The sequence below is a fragment of the Buteo buteo genome, chromosome 6 (genome assembly GCF_964188355.1).
Source record: "Buteo buteo chromosome 6, bButBut1.hap1.1, whole genome shotgun sequence".
Lineage (NCBI taxonomy): Eukaryota > Metazoa > Chordata > Aves > Accipitriformes > Accipitridae > Buteo > Buteo buteo.
The window spans coordinates 23,882,730-23,902,711 of NC_134176.1; the positions used below are offsets into that span (position 1 = coordinate 23,882,730).

General features: G+C 38.2%; 1 protein-coding gene across 20 annotated transcripts in view; it reads right to left on the reverse strand.

Moving 5' to 3' along the window:
* Positions 1-19,982, reverse strand: part of NRXN3 (neurexin 3) — a 1,032,385-nt gene that overhangs the window by 9,267 nt on the left and 1,003,136 nt on the right. The window contains exon 23 of one of the 20 annotated variants that reach the window (XR_012650705.1): positions 174-208. The exons of 18 other annotated variants lie outside the window; for them this stretch is intronic. Coding sequence is in view for 1 of the 2 variants with exons in the window: in XM_075030066.1 (XP_074886167.1) it covers positions 742-761 (20 nt within the window). In the remaining variant the exon portion in view is untranslated. One more of the 20 variants, XM_075030066.1, reaches the window with a different exon arrangement.

A 19,982-nucleotide genomic window follows, 5' to 3' on the forward strand; every position in this document is an offset into this window, starting at 1 on the left:
GGGTGCATATATTCCTTAAAAGTTAGCCTTTAAGTCTAGCACATACACTATTTTCATGGAGTTGTGCTTTTCTTTAAACTATCAAGGTCATTTGGGATATAAAAGGTCTACTTTAGCCTTCAAGCTGCCCTGTTTCTTCTTTATGAGCATATTTATAGATATATAATTCATACCTCTGGGGCTGATCTCCAGTAAGAGGTCTCTGCCACTGGAAAAGACAGAGTGTTAAAAATTTAATAGAAGCCTTGTGAACTGTGAGGATGTTGTGGGCAAGTCATGAATGCAGAGGGCACCCAAAAAAAACCCTGAAAACCCCCCCCCCAAACTGAAAAACTGTAGCAACTGCCAGCTTTCATCTTTAGAGCCACAACTGCTTCACTGGAGTCTCAGGCATCAAACTGATAGAGGACAAAAGGCACACAAAAATGAAGCCTGAAAGATTCATCTTCTCCTGATGATAATAAGGGACACACCCTTATCATCTCTCTTTTCCAGCTGTGGTTGAAGATCTTTTAAATGCCATCCACAAAGGCTGCACAACTCATCCATTTCTGCAGGCACTTGAAATTCTGCATCCAAAGTTTGTCATTTTCATTTTATTCTTATGCTGTTCCTCTGAAGTTTGACTCCACTTTCAGTATGAAATACTTGCAACAGAAAATAATTCCTTACCTTTTTATCAACACAATAATTCCTTATTAAATGACTGAGTTCATAAATTTCAGTGTAATGGTGTTTTAGTTAATTCTCCTTTGAGTCCTCTGAAGATAAAAAGGGGAAATTATTCAGAACATAGTCCTCGATTCACAGGAAAGGTGATGCTAACACAAAACCTAGTAGATGAACATTCTTAATATTTTCTGCTCTTTGCAGTCTGATTTAATTGCAGTTGACAGTCAGTAGTAGAGAGAAAAACATCATTTCCACAACAATATACCACAACTTTTCATCTCAAGTATCTCCTTTTCCTTTCAGAGAATATATAGTCCTCAAAGGTAAAACTGTACTTCTTTTGGTGGAGTTGGTTTGAAAAGCATTTCCTAAGCCCCCCAAACTATATTAAAAGACATTAGTTATTGCAGTGCTTCCTAATACATGGCTCATGAGCAACAGGAAGGTACAGAGTTTGAGAGGTCATGAATCCCATGTTAATGTTGGGCTCCGTATCATTGCCATAAATTCTTGGTCACCTCTGTGCAGTTTCAGTGAAACAGGTATTAATACCTTCCAGAGAGGACCTGACATTGTGTCTGCAGGCAGGATTCTAGAGCAAAACCAGGTATTTTGGTGCCCAGACACTGAGCTGCTCTGCACCAATTGAAACATGCCCTCTTCCATCTCCCATCTTTATTTTAAACTTTTATGATTAACTGGTAACAGCTTCCTACTCAGCATAATTATTTGTTCTGTTTTCAGCGTCAGCTTCTCAAGGGACTTGACCATTGAACCTAAGATACCTACTGAGCACAGGAATGAAGGAATGGTGAAAACACACATGCTTATAAGGAAGTACAGCTTTTCCTTACTTTTACTCATTGCTTTTTAAAGAAATTAATCCAAATCTCTTTCAAAGCAAGGAAATTTTAGAGGTTCGGGACGTGAGTTCCAGTAGGAAAGTGGCTGGCAAAGTTACCATATCTGGATGATATTAGCAAACCTGATACTAGTCATAATATGATGGGTGTGTTTACCTGGTAAGAGTACACTTGAGAGTATCATTTAGACTGTACATCAGGCAGATAATCAGCAATGAAGAAAACTGATAGAAATAAAACACTTTCATGGGAATAAAGTAGGAATGATGTAGCGCTGCAGTAAGGAGACCCTGAGAGCTACCAAAATGCTAAAGAAGTCTCATCGTTTTTTACTTGACATGAAGGCTACACCACCAGGCTACCTACAATTTAAATAGCATGAAAGAAAGTAGCATTACCGGTGATTCATTTTGGGAAAGGGAAAGGGGAAAGAAAGCTCTACAGAGGGACGGAGAAAGACTCAGAGCAAATTACCACAGGCTCCTTCACCCCCTTCTATGCACAACATAATCTGATAATCGACAATATACAAAGAGCACATAACATAAAGGCAAATACAAACTGATTCAAAAATAAATAAACTTATACATTTTTCCCAAAACAAAACCATATACTAGAAAATAAAAATGCCACAGCAACAAGGTCAGAAAAAGGAAAAACATAACAAGTCATTCACTTTGTCAGCAAAAGAAAGATTAAAACCTACGAGAACTGAAAAAAATGATGAAAACCAAAAACATTATTTCCTTTTAAAAAAAAGTCATCAAAACCACATGAAAATATTTAGAAAGCATACCACATTGATTTCATAACAGTCAACTTACATCAACAAATTGCCCGCATGTTTTTTGGCATGAAAGGAAAAATTTACAAAAGAAAGTTGTGTAAGAATGCTCTTGGACAAGTAGCATTGCCACATTCTTGTAACTTGCTTTTTTTCGTTGTTGTTTCTTAAAAACTTTTTTAGCAAAATGTTTATTATTTCTTTTTTAATATAATTGTTTTACAACAAAGGGCGATACAGGGAGGCAACAACACATACATCCACACCACATAACATGAAAAGAAAAAAATCTTGCACCTTAACGAATTTGAACTTGTTTTTTTTCTGCTGTTTTTTGGTTGTATTTTTTTATCTTATGTAAAGTTGTTAGCATATTACAGTTGAAAAATCCTGTACATTTTATAGAATTTACTTTTGCTTGTTTGCATATCTACATATATAACGGTTTTTGAAAAGCAAAGTTTGTTGCTTTTTTGCCTTTTTGGTCAATTTGATATATATTTTTTTAAACATTTTCTTTTTTTCTATAACTTTTGTGTGTGTGTGTTTTAAGGAATGGATGACTGCACATAAAATTTTAACAATGCTAAAGAAAGGGGTGGTGGAGGGGAACTTATGGGAAGAAAAAATGCCTAGGGTGGATGGAGTGGGAGTGTAAAAATCTATGAGTGTACTACACAGGAGATGAAGATGATGGGAGTGAATGTGTAAGTCAGTTGCCATGTCCATGTAAGGGCGGTACGGAGTGATCTAGCAGCATTAGAGCTTCTGGCTGTAAGGAAGGGATGGGCAATATACAAAAACAAATGAGCATATTCATGCCCATCAACAAAAAGAAAGAACAGAACTCTAACATTGACAATCTCACAAACCCTAAGCTGCAACTTCTTCAACATGCAAGTTACAAAAAATTAATAAAGTATTAATATTTACATTTTCATTAAAGGTTCTCAAATTATAAAAACAGTTAAAACTTTTCCCTACTAAAAATAGCAGTAAAAATACATAAACTAATAATAATAACTAATAATAATAACAACAACAACAACAATCACCAGAGAGTAAAACAAAAAAACAAGGAAACTAGTTTTATGCATTGGAGTTAGAACAACTTCATCTGTAGCTACCCACAGCCCCCTTCTTCTAAGAATCATTGTTTCTGAAGTCCATCAAATTAACATCAGTATTCTCAATAATTTGAGGCAATAATTTATTGAGCACATCAAATCACTGTTTTGAACGTAATGACTGTGTTGGCACACCCCTTCCCCACTCTCAAATTAGATGATTGCTTTTATATTCGCATTCTCTGGAGAATCTCAAAAATACAGCTGTAGGATTCTGCCAGTGAAGTAGTTCCTTATTTAAAGTGGGAAATAGAGGGAAAAATTGCAGAAAACAATTCATAACTCTTTTGTTTTGTTTGGTTTTTTTCATTATGAGATTGAAACAAACGAAATCTAAGATAGAAATTCAACCATTAAAAAGAAACACATCAAAATATAACTATGTAGAGATATACTAAAAAAAAAAGCAAAAAATGAAAAAGAGACTTTGTTCCCAGGAAGAAGGGAGATAAGGACAAATGTGGGGTTTTAAAATTTTATTTTAAAAGAAAAAAATTATTCCACACGCTTTCAAAGATGAACAAACCAGATGCACACATTGAAAGGAACAGACAAAGCAGTCTAGGGACATCATTTGGATTTTTTTTTTAAGAATTGGATTCTCTTCCCTTCCCTCCCCCTCCCATTTAAATTTGTTTTCAATTGTTGGCCAAAAACCCCACCACCTTCCAGTGTTGCTTTTTTTTTTAATAGATCTTTTTTTTTTTTTACCACTTCTTTTTAAAATAAATATGGAGAGGAAAAAAAAGGACGTGCAGTCTGGATGTACGTTATAAATAGACATAGAAAAAGATAGAAGAAATTGGCTGAGATCGACAAATGGGTTATATAATAGCTTATTTTTACTGTAGGATGTTAATAATAATGCATGCTTAAAGTAAGTTGCATTTAGGGAAAGTAGAAAAACAGAACAGCAAGCAAGGACTTGGGGGCGGACGGGGTGCAGACGGGGTGCAGGGGGTATACCATCCATGCCTCTCCAGAAAGGGCAAAGCACATTCCAGCAGGTTCTCTGCATTTCTGGGGGAGGTCAGAAGGGGAAAAGGGTGAGGAGAAATCGTAAGCTGTGCTAGGACGCAGTTTTCGCCCTGACTATGACCTTGTATGTGGATCAAACACTCAAAACTCCAGACACCAGCCCTTTTTCTGGCCCTAACTCTCCAGGGCATTCCTGAAATGAGTGGCATTTATTTTTCTGCCTAGTCAGAATGGGCTTATTCCTGTAAGTGCTGATCAGCTTGAGCAAAGGGTGAAGAATTAGTTCTTACAAACACACTCTGCTATGCTGGAAAAGGCTCTGCTTGTAATGAATATTTACTGGAAGTGGTGAGCAGTTATTCAGATGTGCTGTCCAAGATTACTGCTGGGGGCCCACCAGTTAGCAGTATTTGGTACTAAGGCCATATGATTTTTCATAGGCAAACCTGCCACTGCTAGCATAAGACTGAGACTAGTTTCTCCTACGCTACAAAAGGGTTTTAAAGCTCAGGAGGATATTACTAATCAGTTCTATCTGAGTCTTTACTAAAACTAGATCCCAAGTACTATATGTCCTAGAGGGGTCTTTGGCTTCCTCTGAATTCTCTAGGTGTCACATACAACAACCATATTTTTCTTGTATAAATACCATCACCCTGACATCAGAGTCCTTCTAAGAAGGAACTCAGGACCCCAGCAAAACAACCTGTTCTGACTGATGTTTTAGGAGAGGGCAAATGTTATGTATAAAGCTTTGGAACCTGTCCACGATGAATCTCTCCAGGAGATGGGAAAAGCAGGCTGTAAGCACTGCATGTACCTTAGCTTTCCATCAGGAATGCCAGCAAGATAATTTCATAACCCATCATAATGGTCATGCTACCACCAATCAGTGGAAGTCAGTGGCTATCTTGAGCTTGAATTTCTGGGAACAATAGGGCTATCTGCCCTGTAGATGTGGCCAGGGGTACTTTCGTATAAATAGGATAACAAACAGGTAGGATGTTTTCGTACTTATTAACATGAGGAAAAATAGCACCTCTAAAGCCACTGAAAGATCAGTATTCTGGGGAATGTTAAATATGCATAAAACCCACAAAATTTAAATAGCTATGCTGGTTTTGGCTGGGATAGTTAATTTTCTCCATAGTAGCTACTATGGGGCTATGTTTTGGATTTGTGCTGAAAACAGCATTGATAATGTAGATATGTTTTCATTACTGCTGAGCAGTGCTGACACAGAGTCAAGCCATTTTCTGCTCCTCACCCCACCCCACCAGCGAGTAGCTGGGGGTGCACAAGGAGTTGGGAGGGGACACAGCCGGGACAGCTGACCCCAACTGACCCCAGGGATATTCCAGACCATATGACGTCATGCTCAGCATATAAAGCTGGGGGAAAAAGTAGGAGGGCGCAGAAATTCGCAGTGATGGTGTTTGTCTTCTCAAGTCACCGTTACGCGTGCTGGAGCCCTGCTTTCCTGGAGATGGCTGAACACCTGCCTGCCGATGGGAAGTGGTGAATGAATTCCTTGTTTTGCTTTGCTTGTGTGTGTGGCTTTTGCTTTACCTATTAAACTGTCTGTATCTCAATCCACGAGTTTCTCACTTTTACTCTTCTGATTCTCTCCCCCATCTCGACGCAGGAGGAGTGAGTGAGCGGCTGTGTGGTGCGTATTTGCCAGCTGGAGTTAAACCACAATAGCCCAGACTGTTTTTAGATGCATTACTGAAAAGTGTCCAGCTCTGAGAGAAGTTATATGAGAATACTCTTAACTTCTACTTCAGAAGTGATGAGGTTGCGCTGACTACCAGCACAGTGCATCTGTAGCTGGAATGTACCATGCCTTTGCTGGAAGACTGCACTGGACCTGTCTCCTACATCCCTTTGGAAAACACGTTAGGAAGGGAAGAGGTCCAGCCAAAGAAGAGGAAACCTGGTCAGGGTGATTTCAGGGACAGAACATGCAGGTTACAGAAAGCAAAACATTGGTCTATATAGGAAATTTTTGGGGTTCATTTGTGGATCAGAAACAATTGGCTAGGAATAGAAAAAAAAAAGACAGAAGTGAGGCTCTTGCAAACCTCAGTGGAGATTTTTATTTGGTAAGGTTTCAAGGCTAGTGTCCCTGGACACCACTCCCTACCAGGATTCTGAGCCTCTGGTTTAATTGTACTTAGGGAGGTTCACAAAAAGGCATTTAAGCTTTGAATTTTAATCAGTATTTGTCATGACTTGCAGCTGGATTTTCAGACTAGTGAAATATCCCCCTTCAGCACATTAGAATTGAGTGCCTTCTCTTTGATGCAAAACAGACTGTAAGGCATGGATCTGGTTGCCAACTGTGCAGTCTATGTCAGGCCACTCCAGCAAATACTTATGCCCTGTTTGACGATAAAGGCCTAACTCGTTGCATGAGGGTCTGGAAAAGCCTTTTACTGCCTGAAAGATCAAAAGAGCTAAAGAACCACAACTGGAGCCAGAGACACTTAAAGAGATGACATGATTTTGTAAAGGAAATCTGGATGTTAGACTTACAAGAGGATTTGAAGGGTGCTAAGCAATTTTTTCTTTACTTGGTCAATATAGAGGTGCTTGAACAGAAGCGGAGTTCTTTGGAAAATCTGGGTCCAGCAATTTCTGCTGAGGCTAGGAAAATCTTTCCAATCTTTTAAAAAAATCTAACTGTTAATAGTCAAACCTAGATGTTCTAATTTGAAAATTGGATTCTAAATGTTTCCGCATGAAGCTACACAGACAATATTTTATTACTTAACATTTAGCAAATTAGTCCTCATAAAAGCAAAGATTTTCAAAAACTTAAAGTAGATTGAAGGACTGGGAGTAGAGGCATCTGTACTATCAAGGCTTACAAGCTTCTTGTTTGAAGGATTAAGCCAAGATAGAAAACTTTTTCAAATGAAAAAAACCACATTTTAAAAAGGAGACATTTTTACAAAAAGCCCCTTGATCAGCAGCTTTACCTATAAAGTTGCATTTTTTCATTTTTTGTTTTCAAGTTGCATTTTAAAATGCTGCTGGCAAAAGTAATGCATATTTCTGTGTGTGTGTTAAAGAGCAAGATGATAGATGGCAAATTAGGATCTAGGGCTGCATTACTGTCCCTGGGTTCATGCTAAACTCTGGAATTTTCGTGTCTTCTACAACTCCAGTCCTTGGGCTCCATCAGGCTGACAGTTCATCTGTTCCCTAACACACCGAACCCCACATTATTTGAGTTCTGTGCACTGAACACAACTCTATCAGTATATCTCATTATTAACTATCTGTACCAGCTGCTGCTTCTGACCTAGTTGTCCAGCTATACTGTTGATGCACTTCAAATGTCCAGGATTCCCTGCTGGCCTAATCATGCATCCATCCTTATTTGGGACATTTTTCTTTCTGTATTTTTAGGTGCCGCAATGGCAAAACAAGGGTGACGCCAGGAAATTATTTTTTATTTTTTTGTACTTTGACCTAATTAGAATGGGACCCAAGACTTTCAGTGCTAAAAGGGAACATGCATTTCACCACTGCATAATCTGGGCTCTCAAACTGCTCTTACCTTTGTAAGTTTACTTCATATATCAGGCAGCACCCTTTTAGGGTCATTTAAAGCCACATGCGTTGGGCAAGGATACTAATGAGACATACTTCTAAGCAGCTGATACTATCAAAATATCAGTCAAAAGAAACAAATGAAGAATTTCCAGTGAACTGGAAAGTGTTCTTTTTTCTGTAAACAGTTTATCTACAAAATAGAGAAAAAGGTACTGTTAGCTATGCATCTGCTTTTAGCTTCAAGATGTGTCAGCAGCATTTTCTCCTCTGGCTAGAATATTCTGGTAGCAGAAATATATGTTAAATAGATAAGGGGAGGGAAAAGCCCTGCAAAAATCTCCACTTCAGGCATATGTCTGTACACCAAGGAAGAGAAGAATCTTCCCAATTTCCAGTGATTTCACCGTAAAATAAATACATATACAAACACAGTCTAAAAGACTTGGTTCCCTCCCTCCTCCTAAAACTGGTTAAGTACACTCTACAGCTCTTTAAAAGTTAGTGAATTTACCTCTTCATAATATAAATACTAGAAATGCTAGATCCAGCAAGAAATCCTCCTAAGAGCTATAGATACAGTATGGCTTTTCTGATTGTCCACAACTCTGTCATTATCTGGCATATGGGGAAAATGGGAGAAAACAAGCAGAAGAGGGGGGAGACAGTTCTACAGGATGAAGTCCCAAGAAAGAGAAGGCAGGTGGGGGATTCTGGCAGGAATCTGGGAAACTTGGTATTTCTAGGTGGTCCTTCCTGCTTGTAGTAGCTCCCAAAACAACCTGCTCATTCTTGCATAATTTTAACCTTTCTCAGAGTAGTATTTTTCAGACATCCAGCCAAATGAATGCTTAGCAGACCACAAATAACAAATAGCTTATAGGTCAATAGGAGTAAAATACTAATTTTCAAGGTAACCCCTCATCCCTACCCCCAACTCAGAATAAAAATCTGTTCCTGTGATTTCCATTGGTTATCTGCACTAATTTTAACCATCAAAGAAGAGTATTTGTTTAGCTGGTCCACTACAAAACACAGAGAGATAGGAATAGCCTAAGAAGATAAATTAGTTATATCACTTCCCTTGCACCAGCTGTTTGTACTGGCAAAACCCTCTCTCATTATAAGCCTACGGGCACATCTGAAGCTCAGAAATAAAAAAGCTAATCTATAGTAAGAATGTCTACATGATCACCACTGACAAAGTCCCACATGCCATCCTGTTTGGTTTTGTGTGTAAGAGTTAATTAACGGGGTTTCTTTATAGCAGTGAGCTAGAAAACTATCAAATATGAAAGCACATTTACAGCTATCAGAGCTAAGGAAATCATAGGGCTAAACTGCCACGGCTCTCTGAAGTAAAGAATTTTTCAGGTGTTTGCCATAAGCTTATTATCTTTTCACGTTCCTCCAAACCAAACAGTATTTTGATTCTTTCAGTGCTAAGCAGCCCATCCAATATCACTGGTCCGAAAGCATTCTTCCCATGCATCTCTACTCAACCGTCTTTCACCTGGGAGAAGGATCTGATATGTTTTTTTGAAAGACTTAAGATTGACATTTGCAGTCAGCCCAGCTAAAGCTTTTTTATGTAAAGCTAAACTTATTTAATCCTAAATCAGTCACATGGGAAGAAGTCTTTCTGAATCCTGAGGGATTTTGCAACCACAAACCAGATCCTCATACTGACAAACTCAGTAGCAGAACTACATCCATTAATGGGAGTGGGAGCAGGAATAGTTTACTCTCTTTGGTCTAAACCCATGCAGCAAATGTTTCCTGCGTATTTATGGTATACTGAAATGTACACAAGTTTTTGCTTATCTGCAAACATAGAACAGCAAGGGTATCTCCGTGTCTCCTCCTTTCTTCATTGTATACAGCTATGAAGCAGCCAGGTAAAAATATGCCTCATCAGTTTGTCTGAATACTAGTGAATACTCCATGACTACCAAATTCCTTCTTAGTAGTTGTACCCCAAGAAGTCTTATAATGTCATACCATTTAATACTACTTTTTAAAAATGTACCCAGGAAATGCATCACGGCAACTCTCAAACATGCTAAGGGATCACTGGGCACATCTGCATACGAAACATATGTCTTAGAAAACTTACCAGGAATAATTACATGGGAAAATTGACAAATTTAGGAAGTGTTTAGATTCAGGACTGATTTGAATGTCCAAATCCTAAAAGACACCCAAAATGTTTGTCTATGTAAGGAGGGTATGCCATACTGAGATACTTGATGGAAATAGTGTGTACTTGGCTGGCATACAAATACTCTCCTCAGTGCAGCTAAATCATAACCACATGAAGATCTGGATACTTCATGAATGCTGTTTTGTACCTAACCTTACTGTTGACTTCACATTATCCTCTGTAGGGGTTGTACACCCAAGTTAACGGATGGCTAACAGTTACTCCTATGACCTCCTCCATTCATATGTAGTTACTCATAAATATATTTTCATATTGGATTCTTTAAGAAGACGTAAATTGCGGTGAACTTCAGAAGCAGACAGGACCCATTTTCAGTACAATATTTTTAATCACTTGGATGCTAGGCTACACTTGCCATTTTTGTTGAAAGATCCTACAAAGTAATTTAATTCATCCCTCAGCTAGTATAAGCACATTATACTCTCAAAGTCTGTAGCTAGTCCAGCTGCAAGTGACTCAGTGAATGGAACTTCCTCCCTTGCTTTGCGAGAGGAGGATCCAAAGTATAGTAGATTCACTGTCAAAAGGTTTGTCATGCAAATTTGTCATGTCATGTAAAACTTCTGATGGCAAAGTAGTGATCCTAGTTCTGCCCTTGATAACCCCTCTTCTTTTAGTATTTCCTGTTCCTCTTATAGACATAAATCAGTGCTGGGAAGAACCTGCATTTGCAGCTTGTATCGAGAGATAGCTGCTGTGCTTTTATCTTGGAGCTGTAAAAAAACCAAAGCAAAACCACACAAAGAAAAATGTTGTCCACTTCTTGCATGGCTGAATAATCCAGGATCATCACAGGCATTACTTATCTCTCTGGAGGACATTCAAGATCTAAAGCATTTCACTTTGTAAGTCTCTTTGGTGAAGCAGCTGCAGCTTATTCTTGAGGATACATGGGAAACAGTACTACTACAGACCTTTAACAAGGACCTTTACCAGTGTACACACTGGACTATGGAAATTTGTTTGACAAGCTGTAGAAGAAAACAGGGGTGTTAATGAATGAGGATAAGTTGGGCTATACAGACAAGGTGATGAATTCCAACTAAAAACAATACATGATTTCCTCAGAAATTATATCAAGTCAAATATTGCAATAACTGAGAAGAAACAATAAACCATGTCCATTCAGCATTGTGAACATCAGTCCCTGGTAAAATGTAGAGTGAAGAGAATTTACAGTGTGATGGTTGGGAAGAAGCTTACTCCAGTAGGCTTTGAACAAGATTAATTTACCTGTGCCTTCACACCTAAACTTATTTCTTTCATTAATCAACACTACTGAAAAGGGCACGATAAGTATCTGCATGTTCTCTTCTATTGAGTTTGAGCACTTTTACATCCACTGGTAGGGTAATTGGGGTGTAAGAGTTAAGAATTGAAGTGACCTATTCAAACTTCTGTAGAAAAAATGTGATAAATCAGGGACTCATAAGCACATCTTCCAAATGATGGCTTATCCAGCAGTACAGCCCTGCTCATAATGTTACTCTTCTTTGGGTTTTGGATGTCAAAGTATGTTCTTTCTGCTGTGGATTAACTTGGAACAATGTTATTCCCATATCAAAACTAAAAGAAAACAAGCCAAAAAAAAAGGTAGTTCCCATAGTGGAATTTAAATCTTGACAGTGCAACATGCTACGGGGGAATTAACTAGCTTGGACAAAACCCTGAAGAATACAGAGAAAAATACCTCAGTGCCAGCTGCTGCAGTTAAAATGAATTAGACTGGAGTTAATAGAAAATTTTGATCTCTAATTTTCCTCATGCTACAAGAAGTCTTAGGGACTCCAGCATTGAGGACAAGCCCTTCAGTCTCCTCCTCAGCCAAGAACAAATCAAAATATTCCTCAGAATTAATACAAGGGTTTCCTCACAGCCATGCTGAAAAGGCTAGGCCAAGTTCCCCATCAGCAAATCGAGCTGATGTTGGTTACACTAAGGCTTTGTTTAATACCTGTTTACCTGTAGAGGGAAAACGTTATGTAAGAGTGCGTTACTGATGAGAAGATCACTACCAAGCAGACTGCTGATAGGTTCCACCAAATTACCATTGGGAAGTGGTAGAAAATCCTAGGTAGAAATCCTGTTATTGAGTAAGCATAAATAAATTCAGCCACAACTCTTCATCTGAAAAGGAAAAAAGGGAATGCCAAGCTTTCGAGCAGTATGTTAGGTGTTGTTCTCTCACATCAGTTCAGAGGATGTGAGATGCTCTTTCCTTTTGATTGTACTAATGTTTAAATGCACCAGAATCCCCCTGAGACCTCAAGCAGAGGTGTTTGGAGACAGAACGGCAATGACTATTAATCCGTGCTTTGAAGTCAATTCTCCTACTAGGCAGCACTTGTAACTGCATCAGAAATACAATAGAGCCAACTAATGTCTGAACTATCTAGCTCTGAAGCCCTGCAGGGGAGCCCTTTGTATAGGAGCTTTCAACATGTGAGCTAGTTCTGTCTATCATTTGGAAAAGACAAGAGGGGGTAGTGCTGTGATTCAGGCATTTTGGGATGGATTTTTGGCAGGATTTCTTGTTTGTTTGTTTTTATGGGCAAGTTTAATACTAGCCGGGAAGTGCAACAGCATAAAGAGAGGGGGCCGTTTTTGCAGATTTCCTTTTGAAAGTTCAGGATTACAGTGGTGAAAGGCTGCTGCAGGCAAATTTGAATCCTCTTTTTCAACATAGCGAATGACTGGAATAAACTCTACTGTGATTCAGAAGCCAAAGCTTTAAGCTGTTTATCAGAGGTTGCATTATAGCAAGAAAGTGGCTGGGAAGGGTGTTTGCTCTGTTTTCATAACAGATTGGATTAGAAGAGAAACAGATCTCAGTCCAAAAGTTAACTTACTTTAATATCGATGATAATGATGATACTTGGGTGTATTTCAGATGCACAGGTAAAGATAGTATGCCCATGAATAAAGCTGAGGAGCTGGACACCAGAATTCTTCAGGTCCATTCAGACTTTAAGGACTTTTTGAACAAAAATTCAGGATGACTGGCTTCTGCTACTGATAATTCCACTTACCTCATTGGTAAACTACGTGGCCTTGGCATCCTTTCTCCCTTATCTTCACACCATGATAAGATAATGTATATCCTGCTATCACGTATGTGTAATTGTTTTCTCTGTTAGAAGAGTTGGAACACTAACTTTCAAAATGTGGGGTTTTTTTTAAAAAAAAACGAACAGTTAAGATTGCTACAGAATCACTATGTAAAAAGATATATAGCCACGCACTTGAATATGTTTTCCAAATGACTGCTTACTGTATTACCTGAAATATTTACATTTAAATTTTAGGGTCACTGTTAGAAAATCAACTAAAAGATGACTTTGCATAGTTATTAACCATCATGTCTGAGCTTCATGGTTTAGTAATTCACAGGAGCATAACAATCATGAATACCTGTGAAATGAAAGTTAACTGCAGATCAAGTCTAATAGGATGGAAAGTTAATTAAAAGAAAAAAAAATCTTATCATATTAGGCTTTCCTCTGCTATGAAGTAAGACGTTATATGGTTAGATTTTAATAGGAAAGTCTATTACTTTCTCACAGACTCTAATTTCCTTTATCTGTATGAGCCACAAAATTTTCTCATGCACATTTTTTTTCTGATGAATTCATTATTTCTATTCATATTCTTATTCTAATTGATGGTCTTAAGCACAAACAAAACAGAGATGGAACTGGAAATATTATGTTAAAAGAACGAACACTTTATTTGGGTAATTCTGCTATTGGCAAAACTTGCAGCTTTGAACTTTGTGAATGAATTAAAAAGGCGTTCAAATTCTAACCTTAGCACCCTGAGATTTACTGGCTTGTTAGGGTATTAATGAACAGCACTGTTTTGAAGTTAGAAGAAAAGTTTCACCTTCAAAAGACTCATTATAAACACTTGAGCCCGTCTGAGTCCTTCCTTGCCTTTTGCAAAAGGACACTAAACATGGACAGGCACATGGACCAACATTATGCTGGAGAAGAAACGGCAGATTTGCCTGTTATTCCCAGGGCCTAACCAATGCATGCTAGTCTTTCATTGTAAATTTAAGTGTTTAATGCAAAGTGGCTTCTTTTCACAACCTTCCATGGCACTGAGTTATCCATCAAAATGGAAGCATGCCAGAAACCAAATTATCAACTGCTTGATTGCTACTACATGTTACACAGGTACATGCAAAGGACACTTTCCTTCTCAACGTCTAATCATTTCAGGTGCCTCACTCTTGGATATGTGAATGCTCCATGTTTTCAGAAGTTTGTCTTTGCTTGTTTATTGGCGAATGAATCCATACAAGACACTCAAATAAATAACTCTGACATAAGTTGCCACATTATAGTTCCATCACAATTCCTTTTTATTATCTTATTTCACTGTCTGGTAATTTAGTAGTTGTAACCTCAGCTGAAAAATACAGAGAAAGGGAACCAAGTGGCAATTCAAACGTATAACTACAAAGAGAAGAATTCAGTACAGAAGCACTAAGCTTTGGGATAAGATGACAGCTGTATGTGCTCTGTCTTCATAGGTAGGGAGGCAGCGCATGGAGTTAACTGGAAAAGCACTTCATTTCTGCTCTTTTCTCAGCTTCACTTTTCTCTTAGAAAAATATATTCCACTTTGAAAACTCTGCCATGGGGTTCCACGCTTATTATGTCTCACTGGATGCATTTCCAACTCAAAAAATATCTGATCTATTTCCAACTCTAAAGATACTCTTCATACCAACTCTCTGCCAACCCATGTTTGGGATCTGAGAGTCAAGTTCAGGTCTCCTACCATCACCACTCATAAGGAAAGACTGTAGGTCACTGTATGCCTTCATCGACCTTGTAGCTACCCTATTGCCTTCAGTGGTTTTACAGAAATATGACTGACTAAACTTGTAAATTGGATGTAAGTAAATGAGTCCACTGGAGAAGTGAGAAACAAATTGGAACCCAGCCTCCAACCCCAGTGCTGTGCGGGCTCCATGGGGACCAACAGGATACAAAACCATTAAAGCCAGTGGACTGGACACTATAAGCAAACACACCTATCAGTGGAGATGAGGACAGACTATTTGTTTGCTCATCTACAGCATTCAGGTATAGCTATGGGTGAAATTGTTCCTTTTGCTTTAACAAATACGGATTTTCATACTGAAAAAAATTTATTCAGAAACATTTCCTCCCCTTTATTAGTGAAATTCTTCTTTTAACCTCAGCAGTAATTTTTCCTCCTCCCAACTCTGCGACTGTTCCGTGCCCTACAAATCCTGTTCTCCATGCATCTCTCAAATCTTGCCCATGTTTCTTCAACTAAAGCTTATTAGTGAGTCACCTAAGGAAGCATCCTTCTAACCTCTCTGATTAAGATATTTATAAAGTAGAGATACCAGTATTCATCCCTCTTACTAAAGGTCTGAAAAACTTCTTTTTAATACCTGCAAAACATTTCTGAAGTCTGAGATAAACAATGCTACTGAAGTACTAACAGTACATTTCTGGTCAAACATGGTACCTGACATATAGGGCTGGGTGTTCTGTCAGATAAGACCAAGAAGATCCAGAACACTATTAATTGCAGAAATAAAAATGGAAGTTGCAATTACTTACTTTAAAGACAGAACATATTTTCTAAGCAAAAGGGGGGTTCATCTCTGCCCTCTTCAAGAATACTAATGTGCAGAGCACAGATGTACCAACTGGGCTCAAAAAAGTAAGTGCAGGTCAGAAGCTGCCTGATCTCAGAAACCCAACAGGCATTTCTCATGTATTCAAGCCACGTAGAATAAAGTAGAGCATTGTAATGAAATACAGTAAAAAATGCAGATGATATGCACCTTATAAAAACAAGCTGTTATACTCTACAGCTGAGCTTTGGAATGCTCAGGCTAAAGTCTCTCCTCTATGTTAAACCATATAGATTTTTTTCCAGACTGTGATTGAAGGTCTAGCCAATTCTACACAGTGATTTTTTTCACATATAACTATACAAACTCAGCCCTAATCCTACAAACTGCTGAATACTTTCTATTTTCATTAATCCCAGTGAAAACTGAAGACACTCAACATCTCATCAGGCTGCCATTTTTTCCAGCCATGTGTTAATGTGATTAGTAACTATGCATGCACATGCATATATACAGGAATCTACACAGAAGTTTTTGCATTTTTTGACCATGAAAGTATTTAATTTGCATCCAAGTTCCAAACTGTTATGGAGATCCAAGTGCTAACTGCTTCCTTTTTCAAAAGAAAAATCAACATCCCGTTCATAAATGCTCTGGACAAAAGGTTTGGAAGAGAGTTATAAACAAGTGAGGAATGCGGTGAAAATGTTCTGCTGTTGGTATTTTAAGCCTATTATCAAACGTAGTCTCCCAGGAATTGCATGATTTGCTACTCACCTGCAGCAGTTTTACACTGATTATAATGCTTATATGCATTATTGCTAACTTACATTAGCACTAAGTGAGAGGTAGAGCATGTGCATAATTTCTTACAGTAGAATCACAGAGACCTGAAATGTGACATGCAGGCCATCTCCTGGGGACCAGTACAGCGTATTACCAGCACTCTGTGCTCATACCTAAGATATTTCCTAGAACTATCTGAAATCTGTCATCATTTTATGTAACTGAATAATACTTATGTTTTTGAAATATATACTTATATGTGTACTATGTATTACATACATATAGATATGTTTACACACACATACATACATATATATGTATACATACATACGTATATATACCTAAAAAAATATATTTCCCTTAATTCCTATTTCCAGCACCTTTCCCAGTGCTCCAGTCAGAGATGCAGAGCTCAAATTTCTTGGATTTTATAAAAGGAAACTGCATTTGTCATCCCTTAATCCTCTGTTGCAGAGAATCTCTTTCCTCCGCACCAGTTCCCTATGCTTATTAAGCTTTCCAACTATTTTCAGAACTCAGGCTGTGTATAAGCAGAGGCTTCACTGTAATGGAGCAGAGAGATAACAGTGCCTCTCTACACAGCTTTGTCACTGCTACCCCTGAAATGATGTGTACAGTTCTATGCATTTCATTACCAGAAAAGAACAGCACAAGACAAAAGAGAAAACTGATAAAGAGCGGCTGTTCAACAAGCAACAACGATCATTGCTCTAAGCTGATGTCTAAAATCTTTAACTTCACTGTAGATAGCTCAATTGTCTTCTTTTGCATTTCCTGAAATCTCTCTTGAATAAGAAAATTAATGTAATGTGACACACCGCAGTAAAAGCTGTCATTGCCCTAACATGACTGGATCCCCAGAAAAATGACCTCCTGGAGTGTGTATCTGACAGAAGGTTTAAGAAATCTGTAGGATCAAAATGCAACCTTTGTTTAAAAGTGAAAAAGAGATTAACTGAGGTTTGAAAGTGAAAGAAGAATTAAGACTCCAAGGTCTTATTTTGAGTCCTGCCATTCAGATGTCCTTAAGGGCCTGGTCCACAAAAGGATTAACTATCTCTTGTCAGCGTATAAATCTAAAATTTAGATCTTTGAAGCAAGTGTTCAGCTGCACTAATATCTACAAACCTCCTCTCAGCTGCTAGAAAAATGATGGCAATATAGCTATAAAATGTTGTAGGAGCTATTGGACATTCACACAGGCAGCCATCTCCAGGATCCAATGGCTAAAATTCATTTTAAATAAGCATGTTAAATGTGTAGCTGCCATCAGAGATTAAATTCCAATAAAACACAAGAAGCAATGTTGCTTTTATAGGGATTTTAAGGCAAAAGCAGTAGGTATCAATACCAATTGATAGTCCAAATATCATCATAAAGCTGGGCCTTCACAAAAAGTCTGTTTTTAAAAGTACTCCAAGTGGCTGTTACCTCACTTGGTGCTCAGACTCCTAATTAATTAGCTTTAATGGAAGCCAAGCAAATTTGGTACAGAAAAAGAAACAAAACTGCTCAAGCTCCTCAGGATACTTTAAACATTTCCGTGTGAATATAGTGTTCTTACCCGAGGAGTGCCAAGCCTGGCAGCTCTTAAGAGTTTCTTAAACTATCTGAATTGGCAGCTCATGTTTGGACACTTGCCACCTACGAGACAGGCCAACAGAAAACTTGCAGCTTGTCATCAGGAAGGAAAGGTCATCTGGGAGGCAAAGAAATAAAAATCACCAGAAGAATAACAAATCTACTAGTTCAATAGTAGAATCATAGAATGGTTTGGGTTGGAAAGGAACTTAAAGATCATCTAGTTCCAACCCCCCTGCCATGGGCAGGGACACAAGTAGATCACACAAGTAAAGATCACACATAGATCACACGAGTAAACGAGGTATAGATGACTCAGGTTCGTTTTTCCTATGCTATCAGTTCTTTGCGTTTGCTGTAGAAAACACTACCAGAACACTCGCTCTTCAGCAGAAAACTGTGTAAAAATCTTTGCAGAGGAGGTAAGATAGGGAACAAACTACCGCACTAGATTTCACCGCTCTTCCCCATGGAGGAAGAATTACCACTAACAGCGAGCTAGACACACAAATGGCTGCTTTCATCTTTAAACAATCCTGTTATTAGAATAGAGGTGCTCCAGGCACAACATTTGCAGTTTGTTTTACCAGCTGTTTCTAAAAATATCGCCTTAGTGAAGGAGACTTTTTTTCCTCTCTCTCCAAAATCATTTTTGTTTGCTTCCAAGGGAAAAGTGATAGATATGGAAAACAGCATATGTGGGAAAGATCACACAGCTTCAGGGACAGACTTTTACCATTGCTATTTAAAATATAATGAAAAGCTATGAATGAAACAACTGAAGATGCTGAAATACACTGGCACAACTCCTTTGATAAAAGTAGTCAAAGGTTTTATTCTTCTAACACAATTGGTACAGAGCTAGTGACAGATGTTTCCTATGGAGAAAAGTATGGTTTAATGTTCTGGAGAACCTAACTGGGGGAGAAAGGAAGTTGAAAAAATGAAAAGGAGTAGTAAAAAGCTCCCAAGTTAGTTAAAGGTGGAGGTTACTAGTCATATATTCAGAAAAGAAAAAAAAGAGACAAGTGTAGTGAAATCCCCACACAATACTTATGACTACAAAACTTGTTTACTTTGTTTCATAATAAGATACTTTATTAGAATGTGAACTTTTAATTTTTTTAAGTTTTTTTTTTTAAAGCATCAATTTCAAAATGGAAAGGCCTTTTAAGACAAAAGTTGAAATTTCCATTTTAGGAGTCATAAAACAGTTTCTTGTTTTGGATTTGACACAGTTCAGAGGAAACTGGATGGAGTCCCCACAATACTTTGCCAACACCAAATCTTCACTTTTTATCAAAAAAGAACTAGGACACAAATATTTTCAACTACCTTCCAGTCTCTGTATTCCCTTTGGGCTTCTATGGCGTGTTTAAGCATGTGAAGTAAAGGGTTTCAGGCAAACCTGAAAACCTCTTGGTTATCTTATCAGAAAATAAAGCTCAAAAGTTACGCATCATTTCATGCTCAGAGGTCACTCACTCTGCTGCTCCGTGAGGCATGTCGCAGTGTTTTTTCCAGGGGAAGGCTACCCATCAACCACTGGAATAAGGGCAGATCTGGTAGTACGTCCAGTCTACTGTACAAAAAAGTACTTTTTTTTGTTTCAGATACATACATACTCCTGCCAAACTGCCAACTCCCTTGACTTTCTCTCAAGCCATCAAACCCTCCTTAATGCTCCCCACAGCTCTCTGAGAGTCCCCAGTTCCCTGACAGAGATAAGTGATTCAGAACCTCGCCAAAGGCACCTCCCTGC